The sequence below is a fragment of the Saccopteryx leptura genome, chromosome 2 (genome assembly GCF_036850995.1).
Source record: "Saccopteryx leptura isolate mSacLep1 chromosome 2, mSacLep1_pri_phased_curated, whole genome shotgun sequence".
Lineage (NCBI taxonomy): Eukaryota > Metazoa > Chordata > Mammalia > Chiroptera > Emballonuridae > Saccopteryx > Saccopteryx leptura.
In genome coordinates, this window is record NC_089504.1 from 299,741,498 (window position 1) to 299,761,720 (window position 20,223).

At 36.3% G+C, this 20,223-nt stretch overlaps 1 protein-coding gene and 1 non-coding gene across 2 annotated transcripts in view; both read left to right on the top strand.

Annotated features, from left to right (window-relative positions):
• The window catches only part of CPED1 (cadherin like and PC-esterase domain containing 1), a 316,192-nt gene that overhangs the window by 150,797 nt on the left and 145,172 nt on the right, over nt 1-20,223 (top strand). Inside the window, exons 11-15 of the mRNA XM_066362558.1 lie at nt 983-1,152; nt 6,797-6,867; nt 7,318-7,368; nt 12,638-12,824; nt 13,837-14,005. Of these exons, the coding sequence (XP_066218655.1) occupies nt 983-1,152; nt 6,797-6,867; nt 7,318-7,368; nt 12,638-12,824; nt 13,837-14,005 (648 nt within the window). The remainder of the gene's footprint in view (nt 1-982; nt 1,153-6,796; nt 6,868-7,317; nt 7,369-12,637; nt 12,825-13,836; nt 14,006-20,223) is intronic.
• Nucleotides 11,785-11,847, top strand: LOC136395995 (U7 small nuclear RNA). Its single transcript, XR_010749431.1, has one exon. It is a non-coding gene; the product is annotated as a U7 small nuclear RNA (small nuclear RNA).

The window sequence follows — 20,223 nt, forward strand, 5'->3', positions numbered from 1 at the left end:
ATGGTGAAGGATAATTTATGGAGATATGTGCATTCTAGTACTTGCTTTGTTTGTAGTTCTGCCTCTTGTGCAGATACACTATAATGAATTTATATTTTTCCAGCTAAGATTTGTTTATACAAAAATCTTAACATAGCATTAAAAAAATCCACTGCTTATTCATTATTAATGAGTTTGGATCAAATATTTATTTCTTACCATTAAAAGTCTATATGTTCATGAGATGCTTGTATGAATTATAATCAATTACTAATTAAGAAATGTTTGACACTTGTTTTTATAACTTAGCCCCATATGTTAGAGGGTTCAAAGTAAGCTTATTGCCACAAGGATAATTAAGTGAATGGATTATCATTTTAATTATTTGAAATAAAGTATTACATTCATGACACATTGCCTCCATACTATACATCAAAGTTCATCAAAGAGACCTGGCCTTGTTCTTCAGGAATTTGTAATTTAAAGCACTGTGAATGTCAAGAACCTCTCTTGGCACAATATGAGGAAGAACTGAAGAATTATTTTGCAAGAGAAAGGGCACATCCTAATTTCCTGACTCTCAGTTAAAAGAGAATAACTATGGATATTTTTCTGGTTAAGATGAATATCTCTCATTTTGATATAACTCAGTTGTAATACAGAGGGTTCCCCCCATTCTTCCTGCTGCCTTACCCCTGTTACTCAGTTGTTTTCAGCTATATATAGAAGAGAAATCTATTTACATTCAATGAAAAGAGAACAGAAACTCACTCCATTTGGAAATCTGATCATCAAAAATATTATTACCTTGTTAAAAGTGGCATTTACCTTGACAACTGCACAGAAAATTGAATTATGGTACTGAAAATGGATTTTTAATAAAGATTAAATTTTTTAAATAGAGTAAATATAAATATAAATTATTTTCTTAGTAGTACTACTACATTTTAATTAATTGTCTACCACCTATTCTGATATTCTGTCTTTGAATATTCCTTCTCAGCTCTTCCCATCAACTTCTCCTGGGATTCAATCTTGGATGCGTGAATTTTATGATACGGCCAATCCTATGGGAAAACCTGGTTTAGTCCTGACCCAATATTTGTCTCTTTTAAATGTGTTTGAGCAATTTCAGCTCCTGAGTAAAAAGGCACAGCTACATCCGTTGGAATGGTAAGATAGCCACAAATTTGAATAGTGCAGTCCAAAAAAAATCTCTAGTCTAAAGATTGATTTCAAAAGGCTTTGCCTACATTAAAGAAAGCAACAAAAATAAGTGTCTCCAAAAATTCATGCTCTGGAAAATAGGCTCCTTTAAAGCATTGAAACCATAATGATTCTAGTGGTCTTCAGACACTGTAACAAAAACATAGCCAACAGTCTTTCATCAACTGGACTTGAGTCCACTAAAAAGTAATGTTTAAAGTTAAAAATGTCAACCTAATTTCATTTTATAATATATACCCTTGAATTTTGGGAACATTAGACATAAAGGATAAGGTGAGATTTGTTTTATGAACCATCAGTCCGAATGGAGCCCAAGATGGTGTAAGCATTTAGTTAGAGGGTTTTCAGACGTGATTTTATTCTGGGCAAAACCTATCCAAATTTTCAAAAACATTTGTCTCTGCCACAAAATTTGGATTTTTTTTTTTATAAAGTGGAATCTCAGAGGGAAATATTTGGCTGAGAAAGAAGTTTCTTGGGCTCCTCTCTCCACTTCTGTTTTAATGAGGAAATGAGAAGGAGCAAGGAGCAGGTGAACATATTAACACTTCCTCTAACTACTGCCGGATGGGGAACCTTTTTATAAAAACCACCCACTTTTGCAGTGCTGGTCGACCTGGTCCCTATTACCCACTAGTGGGTATTCCAGCTTTCATGGTGGGCGGTAGCAGAGCGACCAAACGGCGCCGTGATTGGCCCACCATGAAAGCTAGACTGCCCACTAGTGGGCAGGAGGGACGAGTCACAGCACTGTAAAAGTGGGCGGTTTTGATAAAAGGTTCGCCATCACGGAGCTAGTGGAAAGGACCATGCCCAAGGCCTTAGCTGAGCTTGCTTCTCTTTGATAGGCTAGATTAGGGAATATTTGACTTCTCTATGGCCAGGAAAACAGAAGTAACACTAAACCACGCAGGGCATTGGAAGAGAAAGGCCACTGTCATCACCTGTCTCTCCACAATCACCATTGGGAATGACTTCTGCTGACTTGAACTTCATTTCCTTTCGCCTCAGGAGATAGTGAAAGAAATTCTATAAGAAACTTTTTTTTCACCCATAATTCAAAATCACAAATAATTATATATTTGAAGAATTCTTAAGACATCTCTCAGGATAAGAAATCACTTTAATTGTCACAACTTTATGAAGTTGGCCTTAATCCCTCAGTGCTTGGTAGTAGTAGTCCTGACAAAAGGTTTTGTTTTTTTGAAAATTAGGTTTTAAATAGTGTAGCTTAAAACCACTTGGTTTGTTTCCTGCACTCACCGAAATAATCCAAAACTGTCTCATTTGTCATTATCAGTGGAGAAGAGCAGACTTGATTTACCAAAGAGCCTATTTAAGTACTGGTTTTTAACTCTAAGTTCCTTTGAGATATATGAGCCTTGGAAAGGTTGTTTCCCACTAAATTTTTTCAAGCTCCACATATGTTATAAAGTTAACTAAGTTACCTTAAATTTAGAATATCAAATTTATTCCTAACACTAAATGATTCGCTTTCAATAAAGGAATTTACTAATGAATAATGTTGAGTGTAGTCAGAAAAGGTCAAGAGATTTTTGAGTTACAGATTGGGATTCAAAAATTCCAACTTTGCCTGACCAGGCAGTGGTGCAGTGAATATAGTATTGGACTGGAACGCAGAGGACCCAGGTTCAAAAGGTCTCTGATTTGAGCGTGGGATCATCTGGCTTGAGCATGGGCTCAACAGCTTGATCGTGGCGTTGCTGGCTTGAGCATGGGATCATAGACATGACCCCATAGGCACTGGCTTGAGCCCAAAGGTCACTCACTCTGCTGTAGCCCCCCCACCAGTCAAGGCACATATGAGAGAGCAATCAGTGAATAACTAAGGAGCCACAACAAAGAATTGATGCTTCTCATCTCTCTCCCTTCCTGTCTTTCTGTCCTTATCTGTCTCTCTGAATCTCTGTCTTTGAAAAAAAAAATCCCAACTTTGTTGTTTATTAATTACAGCAGGTAAACTTTTGACCCTCTGGGACTCAGTTCCCCCATCTATAAAATAGGGATTGTACTACCCGTCATGTACTATTTCAGAAGGCTTACATCAGGTAACACCCATGTGCTGCCTGGTGTGTGGTGTGCTGCACTGCAGGTAGGTAGTCAACATTGGTGTGTTTTTCTTTTCATCTTTTTACGCCACCCAAAGTTCACTTTAGTGGGAGAAATATTTTCATTTTTTAATAAGAAAATCAAGATAAAATTGACAGATTTATCTAAGTTAACACTGAGATAAGTGAACTTTAGAAATTTATCAAGAAGCAATTAGTAAAGTGCTCAGAATATTTTGAGAAAAAATACTCAATTATAATTATCTTCAGATTTACCTGTGAGCATATGTATATTTAATTAGCATCTATACTGTAGAATAAGAAGGATCCATATTGTATACATTTTCCAAATGAGGAAACAGGTTCTGGAAAGGCGGGCCATTTACTCAAGCCACACGCTGGATAGCAACAGGTGACCTTGACATCTGTGGTCGGTGCTTTGTTCCAGCATGTCAGGCCGGCAGGACAGGAAGGTCACATGCAGTCAGTCATCACTGCCCTTTTCTACACAATGCTCACCTCCATTTTTTTTCCTACAGAAAAAGCCAACTTTACATACCTATTCTATCTGTTAGGTTTAATGACTTCATCTGATCTTTTAAATACAGGTCATCTGCCTTAAAGCAACAAGGTGAAAAGCGGTAAAGTCAGAAAAAAGAAACAGGAAAAGTGACAGTTATGTTTGTGTCTTGAGGCTTAGAATTCACAGGTTTCAACAGAATTACTATAAATCTGAACAGGGGTGCACTCTCTGCTAATTTTGACTTCACTGGAAATAAAGTTACAAGTGTACTTTGCTCTATTCACATACATCACATTTTCAAAACATAATTTAATCACAAAATTAAACAAGAAATCCCTAGGGCAGGCATGGCCAACATAACATACAGCCCGCAAGCTGGATGCGGCCCACGTAATGAGTTTATGCAGCGTGCAATTAAATTTTTAATATTCTCCGCTACTTTAAAATCTCAGCTACTCAGAAGTGGAAGCGTCTCTGATTATTGGAAATCAAGATATTTAAGAAGATAGTGATACATGGAAAAGAATTCCATGTGTGACTAATCTAGGGTTAACTTCCAATAATTGGTCGAATGGATTTGCGATACTTCTTTATTTTTTTTAAAAAATTCCATTATAAAGATTTACAACTTTTGTACTTGTCTGTAATCGATATAAACTGTTTGATGTTTAGCGGTGATGTGAAACCCACATTCTTTTAGGCGGAGTTTGCCAGTGCACACCCAAGGTCAATCAATTCGTTATTTTTGTAGTCAAGTGTGCTGAATCAAGTGGCCCTGTAGCATAGACAATAGCTGCAGTTGATAACTGAAAACGTGGCCAGGCTGTTTGTAAAACAAAATAATTGTTTTATTTGTGATATAACCTCTTCAAGCTCATTCTATTAATTAAATATTGTTTTGATTAATTGCAATACAGTTTGGATTTTACGGTATATAATTATATTTTTATTAAAATTATTTTTATTAAAATAATATTGCATATTAAAATTTTTTCACTCACATTTATTCATAAACAAATCACATAATAAAATTTTGTTTACTTAAACAAATCGCTTTTGTATTTAACATTTTTTAATTTTAATATTTTGTCAGGCCTGTGAAAAAAGTTATCTTTCTAATCTGGCCTAAGGGCAAAAACTGTTGGCCACGCCTGCCCTAGGAGCCGCCATAACATACAAAGCATCTCATTCCATTAAGATAGTAACTTTTTTTTTTTTGACAGAAACAGAAAGAGTCAGAGAGAGGGACAGACAGGAAGGGAGAGAGATGAGAAGCATCTGTTCTTCATTGTGGCATCTTAGTTATTCGTTGACTGCTTGTTCATTTATTGCTTTCTCATATGTGCCTTGACCATGGGGCTACAGCAGAGCAAGTGACCCCTTGCTCAAGCCAGCAACCTTGGGCACAAGCCAGTGACCATGGGGTCATGTCTATGATCCTGCGCTCAAGCCAGTGACCCCCGGGTTTCAAACCTGGGTTCTCCACATTCCAGTCCAACACTCTATCCACTGCACCACCACCTGGTCGGGCAAGACAGTAACATTTATAAAACTCAGTTTACATGAATTTTGGGATTGTATCTTTTATGAGCTTGACTGAAGAGTTTTGTCTCATATGAATTCAGAGATTTTCAATTAAACATATCTCACCCCATGCTTGCTTTATTTTTTTCTTAATTCCTTGGGAGGAGGTGAGTACAGTTGACCTTTGAACAATGTTGGTTTGAACTGTGCAGGTCCACTTAGAGAAATTTTTTTCTCAATAAGTACACTCAGCTGTTAGTATCCTTGGGTTTCACATCTGTAGATTCAACAAACCACAGATTGGAAACAGGGGTTTTACATTCCCAACCATGGATTCCTAACTGCAGAATTCCAACTGCAGATCAATGTTGATCATGGTTGGTTAAATCTTTGGATGAAAAGGCCAACTGTAGTTAAGTTTTGGGAGAGTCAAAAGTTATAAAAGTTATATGTGGATTTCAGACTGCACAGGGTTTATGCCCCTAACCCTTAGATTGTTCAAAGGTCAACTGTATTTTAAAATAAGTCCTAAAATTATTTTTACCCTTAATTATTTCATTTTATATATATATACACACACACATAGACAAAAATAAAACTGCGATGAAATAATCACACATCAGCAACATTTTTAATTCTTTGATTCTTCTTAATTTCCTATCTGATTTTGAAGGAATTGAATCATGTCTACGACAGTGCCCAGCAATGCATTTGGGATGATAAACATTTATTTACCCCGTTTAATTAAGCACAGAGCATTTGGATGAAATCTAACAGCATCCCTGTGAAGTGAGGCCAGTGTGGTTATCCCCACTGTGTGGAGTAGAAATGGAGAGTCACAACAAAGCACAGGAAAGTCGAGTCACATCTTGCCCAGGAGTCTCTGTTATCAGGATTTTTTCTGACTGCAATTTAGATTATTTTGTTCCCAAATTTGAAGATTTAAGGGACATTCTGGCCAAACACTTACATATACAACAGAAAAATGAGGCGAACACACCGAGATACAACTAACCCTTGTCATTTTAAGGATGGAAGCCCGGCGAGCCTGTCTGCATGGTGCACTTAGATTTCTTAGATTATGTGTCTGTTTGTCTCAGTCTGTGCTTCGGAGTTCCCAAGGCTTTTGCTTCAGGACTATAGCTTTAGCCAAACAGATTCCAATAAGAATGTGTGTTCCTAAATCACTTCTGTTGGACTGTGGCTATCAGAGATGGCTTACTTTTGAACTGAAGACTGACTTTTACCCTGGTTTTCTTCAAATGGGCTTCTGCTGATTAGAGATGATAGGATTTCCATCCCTCACTTGAGGCGAGATTGCCAGTTTTGAGGAACAAAATCCAAAGTGTCTCTTTGTGTTCAGCAAAATAACTATGCCCACACAGGAAAAAGAACAAAGATAGTGTGTTAGATGTAATCTACATGCATTTTGTTCATTTCATTGAGCCAGTGTTGTTTGGCATTGCATTTACAGGAATTCCTTCCCAGAAGATGAGAACATTGAGAAACCACAAGTGCCATTTGATGCAACTGAACATAAAAAAGGTAAAAGGATAGTCCTGTATAATTCAACATGGAAATTAGCATTGCTTGGGCAAAAAAACTCATAAAATTTATTTAGCATCATTGGCAATCAAAAATGAAAATTAAACAAAGAAGCTCTGTTACCTTCATATATGGAGAGATTTTCTTCTTAAAAACAGTAGAGTTGGGCACTTGGCCAGTTGGCTCAGTGGCAAAGCATCAGCCCGGCATGTGGATGTCCCGGGTTCGATTTCTGCCCAGGGCACATAGGAGAACCAATCATCTACTTCTCCACCCTCCGCCTCCCCCTTCTCTTTCTCTCTTTCTGCTTCTCTTTTAGAAGTACTTTCTGATATAATAAAGCTAAATAATAAAATGTCTTATTAAGTTATGCTGTGTGTGAGATTGCTGAATATGTATTCTTTTAATTTTGATTAATGTTTTTCAATTTCAACTTATTATTTCTTTTAGCTGTGGTTCCACAAGTTATGAATGCAACCAAAGAAGTACACTGCAGTAATGGTGAGTCCAGTGCAAGTGTTCCAACAGCGTTCTTCACAGGCACAGAGCTGTTTTGAATTTCATCATTTTATTTTATTTGTGTATCTTTAAGCTACTAGTTTGTCTTAAATACATTTTCAGAAGTTATGAGGTTTCTCAACCAGTCTATTGCTATCACTTTTGTATAAGGAGATTTTTAGTTTTCTATTTGGGAACCTGAAATGTTCTGCTGTAGGCTTACTTGTTTCATGTCAGTGACTTGCAAATTCGTTTGAGGCATCCTAGGGTGTGAAGGCTCCACCTTGAAGGCTGCTCTAGTGGAAAAGCTCAGCTCTGCTGCTTTCTGCAGTAAAAATCACCCCACAGTGATTCTTTTCCTGCCCAGTTGCTGATGTATTGGCCAGGAGAACTTGAGTCAAATTTTCTTTATCATAGTTGAGTGCTGTTAAACTAATTTTCAATATATTTCTTAAAATTCATGATTTTTTTTAAGTATAATCAAGAAAAATATATATTACATGTCAAGTATTATATGGATTTTGAAATTTAAAAATAATGCTTTCTGCTCTGTATTATTCCAGGGGTCCTGCAAATATATCATTCTAGAGAATCTAATTGATTTTTCCAAGATTACAGGGCTAGTAAATACCTGAGCTGGGTCACGAAGCAGCATCTTCAGACTTTTTGTCTAAAGCACATGAATTATCTATCTTATTATATCCTACATTATTATTATATTATAATATTCTATCTATATATATTACATCCTATAATAACATGATGGAAAAATAAGAGTTCTACTCAGCCGTTTTTTTACAGTGCTTTTTAATCCTTTAGAACAGGGGTCCCCAAACTACGGCCCGCGCATGCGACCCCCTGAGGTCATTTATCCGGCCCCCCCCCCCTGCCGCACTTCCGGAAGGGGCACCTCTTTCATTGATGGTCAGTGAGCACAGTGCAGTGTCGCTCACGTACAGTACTACTTCTGGTGACGTGGGACACACGCGTCATATCACTTGTTACAGCTAGCAGTGACAAATATGGAACCGGATATTGACTATCTCATTAGCCAAAAGCAGGCCCATAGTTCCCAATGAAATACTGGTCAGTTTGTTGATTTAAATTTACTTGTTCTTTATTTTAAATATTGTATTTGTTCCTTTTTTTTTTTTTTTTTTTTTTTTTTACTTTAAAATAAGATATGTGCGGTGTGCATAGGGATTTGTTCATAGTTTTTTTTATAGTCTGGCCCTCCAACGGTCTGAGGGACAGTGAACTGGCCCCTTGTGTAAAAAGTTTGGGGACCCCTGCTTTAGAACATATCATTGATGCTAAAACATACTTAAAAATGTAGTCTTTCACAAATAAAAACAACCTATTCTGGTTGTAAACTAAAGTCTAATGTATTATAAACAAGTCTTCTAATTTAATAAAATCTAATTTGTGTCTTTTAAAATATAATTTACTTCATTCATTATGTTTTAGTATTATCATTTAAATTAAGGTAGACTGAAAGATTATGTATGGGTTAATAGAATTGACAAATATATCCAATTAAAACAATAGCATTTTAAATAAGGTATTGTTAATCAGGAAAAGATAACAGGTATTATTTATGCTGTTCTTTCCCTGCACTTACCATTCAATACCCTACTCCTAGAAAAATACGCACTACTCCACTCAGCTCTCCTAGGAGACGGGCGCCTAGTGTGTGGTGGGGAAGCAGGACCAAGATCGGAATGAATGTTTCCCAAGAGTCTGCTGTGTGTGAGGCTCTGGGTTGACGCAGCATCAGGAAAGGCCCCTCACCTCTTTGGCCTTCTATGATCTTATGTATAAAATGCACCAACTAATATGAGATGATCTCATCCTTTTTTTTTAGTTCCCAGGCAATGTGGTGCAAATAATGTGAACACGTTAGATAAGTTCTTCAACCTTGTTCATGTTTTTATGTTAATCAAAACGAGTTTGACCTGTGTCTTCACAATTAATCTTCCTACTTTTACGGTGTAAGATTTTCAAGATAACTTAATAATGCCTCAGAACAGGTGGGATTATATTTCAGAGTCTAGGCTGTTCTCATGTTTAATATGAGTTATGATCATCCCTCAAGAGGGCAATAAAATTCTGTGGTTAAGAGAAATGCATTAAAAGCAACCCAGTCTTCAAATAACTTTACCATACATGGCTTGCCAAGTGGGTTAGGCAACCTGCTACCATCATACCCCACACTGGGTTCTCTGCACATCTAAGGTAGGCTGGCCGGGGACAAGTTGGAACTGGGTTGGGAAGGATGCCAGGGAAACACCAGGTGTTTGTAGGCAGTGACACGGATGACTCAGTCGACTATGACGTCAGGAGTAAGTCAGCTTTCAAGCAGGGGTCTAGGATGCAGCACTTAAGCCAGAGGAGGAGTTTCTGATGAAACCCAAAACAAGCACTTGCTAAAGTCTGGCTTAAAAGTAGAATTATGTATTTCATCTCACGCGGGGCTGAGTTTTAGTGTTGCCATGGGAGAACCCCACTATAAATTTTCACTTAAAAGTGAAAGCATCAACTACAGGGACATTAACTGCCCACAATTGTGTCATAGACTAACTTGAAGTACGTACATCTTCTATGATTACTATTATGGAAGGAAAACCCCTCCATGTTGTTACTTATTTAACTGGCTCTGAGCATAAAAGTGGAGTGCACGTATTTGAATACCCATTTGACTGGGCAGTGGTCCTCTGGGAAGCACCTTGCACCTCACTGAACTTCAGCTGGTTAAAGTGTAATGTTGGATTCCCAACCTCCGAGTCAGTCAGCTCTCATGACCAGCAATGGCCTGCTTTTGACCTTACCAGAGTGCGGTGAACACAGACTATACCCAATACAAGTCTTTGATGAAAAAACAACAACAACATAATTAACAAGTGGTTGAATTTGCATACAAAGCTATGGCCCTTTCCAAGATGAAATCTAATAACATACTCTCACCCTCATTCTTTTAGTTTTTTTTATTTATTAGAATAGATTTAGGAGCTGGAATGACCATAAGAATTGTAGGCACAATCTACCTACATCTATCAACCAGAAAAAAATTTTTGGTAACAAGTATAATTAAATCAGGCAGGTAGTTTACTCAATTCACTGACTTATCTCAAGAAAATTAACAGTTATTTGTTTTTATAGAGTTTTTCCTACAATAAAATTCTAATGTCTCTTTTGTATTATTATTATTATTATTATTATTATTATTATTATTCTGAAGTGAGAAACAGGGAGGCAGAGAGACAGATTCTTGCGTGCGCCATCTAGGATCCACCCGGCATGCCCACTAGGAGGTGATGCTTTGCCCATCTGGGCCATTGCTCCATTGCAACCAGAGCCATTCCAGTGCCTGAGGCAGAGGCCATGGAGCCATCCTCAGCACCTGGGTCAACTTTGCTCCAATGGAGCCTTGGCTGAAGGAGGGGAAGAGAGAGACAGAGAGAAAGGAGAGGGGGAAGGGTGGAGAAGCAGATGGGTGCTTCTGTGTGCCCTGGCCAGGAATCAAACCCGGGACTTCCACACGCCAGGCCAATGCTCTACCACTGAGCCAACCAGCCAAGGCCTCTTTTGTGTTATTATTGTTCCTAACTTATACTAAAGTAGTTTTTCCTTCCACTGATTGAGAAAATCATAGACTGTGGGTCAATTATTTTTATTTTCATTGTTTTAATGAATGGTAGGAGTTACACTGTGACCTAGTTGGCAGGGCTAGAATAAAATATTCCTAAGGTTAGCGGTACCATTACCGTGGATTTAGTGGTATATCCCCATGTCTGTCAAAGAAAAAACAAATTTTAGCTCTGTTGAAGCACTAGCCTCAGGATGTAATGGGAGATGCAACAACAGGAGAGGAAGACAAGAAAGAAATTATGACACGCCTTGCCTACTTTTTTGGGGGGAGCTTGGACTGAATTCTGGAGGTAATGAGAAACTATGAAACCATTGAAGACAAATCATCAGATTTGCTTTTAGAAAATTCATTGTGATAACCATATAAAAATAGAAGAGACAACAGTTAATATGATAATCTATTTTTTTTATGTTAAGTTGTATAACTTTCCACAACAAATGCTGTTATCTTTTTTTGTTGCTAAGTTGTTAAACATCACTGAACATTGTATTTAAAGACAGGGCAAAGATGCTTTTATTTTCTAAATTTTTATTAAATTTCCTATGTTTTTCTTTAATGGAACTTTATTGTATATTAAAAAGTATTTATGAAATTAAATATGGGTTAATATTTCTTTCAAAAACATTTGCTAAGCTTCTTTTGATTAGTTTGGTTATTCCAATTATGAACACCATATAATTTAGCAGTGGCTGATACATATTCCTGTATAGCTATTTTTCTTTCTTTCTTTCTTTCTTTTTACAAAGATACTTTTAAAAAATTGGTCTATCAAGTGCTTACAGCTCTTTTTGAATTTGTTTAGTAGGTCTTCCAGTGTTTGCCGGAAGGCCCCGCCCCCCAAAAAATTGGTCTATCAAATAGAAACATTCTTAAACATTGCAATTATATAGTGATGAAAGATGATTTGACTGAGGATGGTAGGCACACAATGCATGTATCATAGAAATGTATACTTGAAACCTATATGATCTTATTAAACAATGTCACCCCAATAAATTTTTTAATTTAGAAATTAAACTTAACAGGGTGACATTGATCGACAAGAGTGACCAAATAAATTTAATTTTAAAAAGTGGCATATAATCAATGGTATGAAGTAATATGCTAAGTTCTCTAATAAGATTGAGCAGACTATAAAATTTTCTTTTTATACTTCAGTGTACTTTCTTAGGTTGAGTTGTCTGAGGTAGAAAGGGGGTGTCATGGTACCCTGTGATGTTTTTGTATCTGAGTGTCTGGTATAAGATCGGCATTCACATTCTTTGCTCCACTGTACTGCCTGTAAGCTACTTTGTCAACCCAATGGCAATTTAATGACACTCCCCATTAAGAAAATTTTTTCATCCTCTGCTTGTACCCTTCTGTCACCACTCCAGAGTCATCACCCCTGTTTATACTCTTGCTTGATACATGTAGTAAATGCCATGAACAATCCACTGGAGAGACATTTTCCCACCTTCTGTGCTTTTAAACTTTGAAGGGCTGAGCAAAAAAATATATGATCTACATAACACTAAGTAAATAGCTGTTATATGAGGCAAATTCTACAAAATTTGACAAATCAAAGTCACAGATCAGCTCTGACCTGTTGTCTTTTCTCTGTCATATTTTTTAAAATAACAGGGGAAGATATACAATGTCATATCAAGCAGATCTTCACGCATCCGCATTTGGAACTGAGTCCTGAATTTAACCCAAAGATCAAAGCTTATTACTCTGAGGTCCCATTTGATGTGGTGACAGTGACCATTGGAGCAGAAACTTCTAACTGTCAGTGCAAGGTGTACCTGCAGGAGCGGTCGGGGCCAAGGTATGGGAGGCCTCAGGGCTGAGTGAAGACATTCCAGTGAGAAAGACATATCTGAAACAAACTTTGAAGGTGGTTCAGAGTCAGTAAAGGCACAAGATCAGTTGGAGAGATTGCCAGTGTAAAATCTTTCCACTTTTCAAGTGTCATGTGGTAAAAAGTACACATCAGCTCTCTACTGATCTATTAGCAATCTGTGTATAAAATCTTGGAACCATGTTGTAACAAGAGTTGATCTTGTGATATGAAATATTAAAGGGGATGTATTAAGGGTGAAGTTAGTTTATTGTCTTCATGTTTTAGATTGCTGAAGAGTGAATCCTTCTGGACAGCAACCTCCTGCTACCCAACCCTACTCTTCAAGTTTTTGAATATCCAGGGATGGATTACTTAATAAACATGTTGATGACAGTTTGTGGATATAGTCACATTCACTTCCCTGGCCTCACTGGAATTTTGTTTTTCTGACTCTTTTGAGAGTCACCAACTATTTTTTTATTGTAATTTTGAACAGAAGATAAAATATTTTTATATCCATGTTCTTAGCAAATAAGATACTCACGTTCCCACACAGTAGGGAAAGAAATGCTCCTGCTTCCCTGGGAGCCAAGAAATTATGGTAGAAATAAAAGAGAAATCAAGTCCAACAGACCTGGGTCCCAAACATATCTCTACCATGTGACTTGAGCAATTCATGTTCCAGTTCTATGTCATGGTCTCCATATTGAAAATGAGAACCATCACAGTTTCGTAGAGAGTTGTGCTTATTAAACGAGATAATGTATGACACTGACAGACGGTTACTAAATATTAGTTCCTTTTTCTGTAGTTTAGAGGAGACATGATTTGCTCTGCAAGATGAATCTTAGTATATTAAAGTACTTTGAAAATGAAGTCAAAATATATATTTCATGTTTTAGGTTTCTTAAGAAACTGTACTGGCCTTATACGAATTATAGGCATTTAATATTTATATGTGAATTTGTTTAGGCTGAATAGATGTTTCTTTCTCCAGCTTTGCCAACTACCCTCTGGGCTTAGGAGCAAACAGAATCTCAATGTTTGTGGCGGATGGATCTCCGGCCCAGGGTGAGACCCTGATCACGTACAAACTCACCATCTACCGAGAGGACCGTCCGAGTCTGCCCTTGTTTGAAGACTTCACAGCCTGTGGTTTTGTGCAGGTAAGTGAAGGATCCATTTGCACTTGGATTGAATTGGAAGTGATGTTAACCCAGGTGAAAAATGCCAAATGAAAATTGTTAGGAAAAGAAGTATGCTTTTAAATCTGAACTGTAGTCTCATTTCAAAAAAGCAAATGTCTCAGCCAGGTATCTTAAGACACCCTTGTTATGAGTGGTTTTCTTTTTAGTGGGGCAACTCCTTCTTACACTTACTGTGTTCAGTGGATTTATTGTAGTTGATGTTGAAAAAAATGCTTAAGTACTCACACTTAGTTATGAAATTGATTTTATATTTTTCTTTTAAATTGTGCTGTGTTTCTTGGATTCATCCCTGGATCTACTTTTGAAATTTTAAAATAGGTTCAGTAGAATGAATTTTAAGGATGAGAGGAAACTTTATGGAACTGTTTTACAGAAGGGAAAGCCAATGAATGAAATTAAATTTGCTTGGGTGGATATATTACTAATTCACTTCTCAAACCTTGATCGTTCCTAAAGGTTGTAGTTTCTCTTGTGAACAACACATTCTATTTTATGGCCCTGTTGGTTTTGGAGGAGAGTGATCATTACCCAGAGACATTGCCTTATTTGATGGCAATGTCCTCTGTTTCTTTTTTCTTTTTTTTAGAATTCTATGTATAAACTTATACATTTCCTTACATCATATACCCTCACGACAGGTGGTTCCAGGAAAGTAGTAATAGGTGCTATTATCACAGGTACTAATCCACTCAGAAATTATGATTGCAAATATATCATGTGACAGGAATTTATATGCTCCTGGGAGCATTGAACTACAGAGGAACTAGAGAGTCATGGCCGACTGGACCTCAGTGAGTGGTATTGATATACCATGTTTTTTCTTCAATGCAGTCACCAAATACAGTATTCTCTCCCTCTCTACCCACCACCACCACAATCTCATCTATTCCCCAGAGTTTAATAATATTTTTTAAAGGTACTCATAACTGAGATTTATATAATTCAAGGGAAGCCATATCTCTAATTTGTGAACTACCACCAATTCAAAGGCAATTTCTTATCGGTCTCAAGATCTCAAGCAGGACAGAACCATTATCCAGAAAGATAATAATAGGTGACTTAAAATGGTGGGAAAGAGTGCAACTCCAAGGTCAAATAAGTTTATGAAGCATTGGGTTACACAGTTTCATACACTAACTGAAATGACATGTCTTGAAAAGGAGACTGTACAGTGTGTAACATTTCCAAACATATTTGACGTTGTCTTTGTGGAGTAGCTATTAAATATTCTTCTGTGCAACACAGTTGAGGAAACTCTGGGCTAGACTATGGAGACAACTTCAAAACAAATTCCTTTTAGTTATCCACTTTTCTGTTTGCTTTGCTTTGAACCCAAAGAGAATGAACTAGGGAAACAGGTGCTACCATCCTCCAGAAAATGTCAATGGCCCGGTCTGCTGCCAGGAAGAACTGCCCAAGGAAGACATCTGGGGAGAAACCCCCTTTTGTAAGTGGGGTTATTGGGGGCAAGAAGTGACAATGGAGTTTGGCAGCCAGACCACTAGATAACTCCTTGGTCTGTTGGTACCATCTGATATTTTATCCAACGTTTGCAGCTCCCCATGATCAAGAATCAAGAAAGGTTGTCAGAAGCTGGTATGGAAAGGCACTTACTTCACTAGAAGAGGATAGCCCCAAAGCTAGAAAGCACATGAGAAGATGTTCAACCCCGTTAGTCAACAAGGAAATGCAAATTGAAACTATAATGAGATACCGCTATCCACACACCACAATACACAATATTAAAAGGCCTGACAATACCAAGTGTTGGGGAGGATGTGGAACAATTTATCTTTTACACACTGTGGGGCAGAGTTTGCTCACTTTGGAAGACTTTGGCAGTCAGTGTTATGAAAGATAAACATGCATGTATCCTAGGCTCAGAATTCCTCCTAGCTGTATACCCGAAATAAATGAAGGCATATGTCCATCAAAAGATATAGCCAAGAGACCTTTTTTTTTTTAACTTTTAAAATAATTTATTTGTAGAGCAGACTTGGGTATATAGTAATATTGAAAAGAATGCACAGTGATGCCTACAGACCCCCTGATCCCATGTGTGCGTGGTGTCCCTGTTACCAGCATCACTCACAAGTCTGGTACATTTTTACTGAGGTGAACCTACATTGACACAACATAATTGCCCCAAGTCCATAGTTTACCCGAAGGCTTACTACTGGGTATAGTACACTCTGTGGGTTTATAATGACATGCATCCATCATTATAAAATCATACAGTATATTTTTACTGCCTTAAAAGTCCTTCATGCTCTGCCTTCTCACCCCTCCCACTTCCCACCAACCCCTGGCAACACCTGACATTTTGATGATCTCCAGAGTTTTACTTTTCCAGAATGACATATAATTGGAATCATATAATATGCAGCCCTCTCAGATTGTCTTTTTTCATGCAGTAAGATACAGTTAATGTTTGTTCATATCTTAATATTATGCCTTTATAATAATTCAAAGCTGTAAACAATTCAGTAAGAAAAGAGATAAACAAATTGAATATAATACTATTGAGATATATTTTTATTGAGCTATTTTAAAATAAATTAATGATTGATATACACTAAATGGATGAATCTACAAAAGATTACTTTGAGAAAAAGAATTCAGACATAAAAAGACATATTGAATTACATTTTTATCAACTTTAAGAACAGGTGAAACTAGCCTATGGTGATAGAAATTAGAATAGTGGTTACCGAGAAGGTGTGGGTATCACTAAGCATAAGCAAATTTTTGGGGCAAGTGTCCTATATCATAACCTGAATGGTGGTTACATGTAATTGGTTGGTAGATAGATATATAAAAATATAATTAATTAACTATGCTCTGAAAATTTGTGTAATTTACTGTATATAAAATACATAAACATGTATTTGGCTATTATAAATTAAATACACAAAAATATGTTTGCCTATTATGAATTATCTATATGGATATAAATTTTATCTCAATAACATCAGAGAAAATCATTAGAGCGGGGAAGTATATATTATATTCCAAGACAGCTTCCCTTCTTAAATATCATATTGATTAGGAACCAGTCAATTACTATGAAATTATCTTAGACAAGTAAATCAGAAAAAACTAAGAACTATATGATTCCATACATAGGTGGGACATAAAAATGAGACTCAGGGACGTGGACAAGAGTGTGGTGGTTACTGGGGGTGGGGAGGGGAAGGGAGGGGGTGGGGGGTGAGGAGGGGCACAAAGAAAACCAGATAGAAGGTGACAGAAGACTATATGACTTTGGGTGATGGGTATGCAACATAATCAAATGTCAAAATAACCTGAAGATGTTTTCTCTGAACCTATGTACCCTGACTAATTAATGTCACCCCATCAAAATTAATAAAAAATTATCTTAGACAATAGATTATATTAGGTATTTGTTACTAGAATATGAAGAAAAATATTAGAAAATTTTTGTGGGAAGTACCTTACAAGTGATTGAAGGAAAGTATTTCAGTCATTTATAAGAATCATTTCCAGGTCTTAATTTAAAGTTTGTGTGTGGTCCCACAGCAGTACTGTATTTTATAACATGTAAAGTGTCTAATGAGTACTAGTATTTTTTATTCTTCCTTTTAGAAGCTGTCAAATGAGTGAACAGATAATGAATAAATAATGTAGATTGCTTTAGACTCTTAATTAGGAACTGGGACAAGTCAATAGCAGTGATTTTCTCATCAGAAGCTCCAGTTAAAATTCTAATCCAGAGACCTTTCTCTTCTCTTTTATGTTTAATTTTATTAGAGTCTTTAGGATTCATTGCAAGTTGACACCGTGATGAAGAAAGAATACAAAGAGTAAAGGATATAATTTTCTATCTCCTATTACTTCTCAAGTATTTGAGAATTTTCAAATTAAGTTGCTACACAGATATGCATTATGAGGCTTAAAAACTTTTAGTTTTCTGAATTTTTTCCTGTCAACATTTATAGTGCCTTCTTTCATTATATTCTTAAGGTTGAAATTCAGTGGAACTCTTGAAAATTAAGCTGTTCTAGTTGAATCTGCAAAACCCATACATGGAACTTAAAAGGAAATGAATTAAACTTTAATTATATTTTATTTGTTGGTAAAGGGGGGAAAAATTACAACCCCTCCTTACATTTCAAATTAGATTTTGGCCTAATGGGCTCCATTGTTAAATTTTAAATAAACATAAAAGACAGTTTACCTTCAAATAACCGAAAAGGAGAATTGAGGTTGTGATACCAGCTTCCTAATTTCTCTCTCCCTCATTCTCTCTCCGTTGTTCTGAACATCAACTGTTTATTCGACCCTTTCACCAAAAGTCTAACAGGAAAGAGAAAGCAAATATAAGATTTAACAGTCAATTAAAAAATTAGTTACTATGACTTTTTGGTAAATAATAAGGTAAGTTAATTTACTTATTAATAGACATTTTGTACCCTTTATATGTTCAAACATTGGTAAGTACCTACTTAGTCATAATTAACTATTCAGGTTTAGCATCTGCTTCTAATTATATTGCCAGTTGGACTTTGTATATATCAATATCTGCCACAGAGGCAACTCAGTACCAGCAAGGGAGAAAGGGCTAATGTACGTGACTTACATAAAGCAACCAGTTTTTGGAACAGCATTTCTCAACCTTGGCACTATTGATAGTGGGGTTGGATAATTCTTTGTTTGGGGAGCTATGCTATGCATCACAGGATGTTTATTTAGTAGCATGTCTGGCGTTTGTCTATTAGATTTTAGTAGTATGGCCCTTTCCAAGTGGTGACAACCCAAATATTGCCACTGTTGCCATTAAATCTCCTGTGATGGTAAAATAGAACACAGTTGAAAACCACTGATAGAAACCAAATAGAGGTCTTATTTTCCTGCTTTCTATTAGAAAATCTATTAAATCTCAAGTGATATGAATTATTTAGTGGTAATCCTTCAATGTGAAATGTTGAAGAATCAACATTCTTATCTTTTTTCATCTCTGTCTTTTTTTTTACCATTTCTGGAGTCGACGGTATTACTCTCATGATCTTTATTCTACTTCCTCATTTACCTTCTTTTCTGTCTAATGTAATTATTATAATCAGACATATGCATTCAATTATAGAAAACATGATTCTTAATAAAATTTTAGAAAGTCATATAACATGCACAGACTGTTATTTAATTTTGATTTACCCATAAGTAGCATAATGTTTTGTGCTTAGGAAGAAAGATTTATAAAGTAATAAACTGTTGTTAGGGCTGGGATATGTCATGCTTATGAATTAATAAAATATGTTTATGTTCTGAGGAAATTAAGATACCTATGGAGAAATATTTCTTTTACTATCTCTTTCCAAATCAAAATTTTTTTATGTGGATAACAATATAGCATCCACAGAAGTTGATTTCTATAGATGATCTATGGTCTCATGTACATGTTGCCCAGAAAACGTTTTTCCAGAACGAATGAAACCCACAGAGAGGTCACCTAGCAGACGCGTAGGAGAATATGTTTCATGGATCCACTTCTAGAAACAGCTTTCATTTTTAAATAGACTGCTATTAATAAAAGGAAAATACCAAAGAAAGAGAAAATGCCATTGGAAAAACGTCTTGTCTAGCATTTAGCTACACATTTAAAACTGGCATTTCTTGCTCTCTTTAAAAAAAAATTAACGATCTAGATGCTGAGTTATTAAATGATGTGTGAATGACTCAAGTGTTAGCATTTGGGAAAGCCTTACAATTTTCACACTTATTTTTTGTATCTTTCGTTGGACTATTACCAAACAACTCAAATTATAGTTGCCTAACATATTAGCAAATATCCATAATAAAAGAACAGATGAGCATTTATCAATAACTACTAAATAAAATACTTCATTTCCAAAGTTGTAATATCAATTAAATATGCATTTTACTGGTTTATAGTTACCTTGCCTACCTCAGTATGCTGGAGAAATGTGATTTAATTTTTCAACAATCGCTTCCGTTGTAGGAAATGTTCAGTGTTTTCATTGCAAAAGTCAGAAGGTGTTCTTGCTCTTATAAAGAGGAGAAAGCCTTGTTTCCTCTGTAAAGATTATTTTATCAAAGCAAATTCTGCATCTTAATGAAGTATGTCGGGAATTTTTCTAACCTAGTGCTGAAAAGCCATGGACCGGACCCACGGCTCATGCCCCCAACCACCGTGG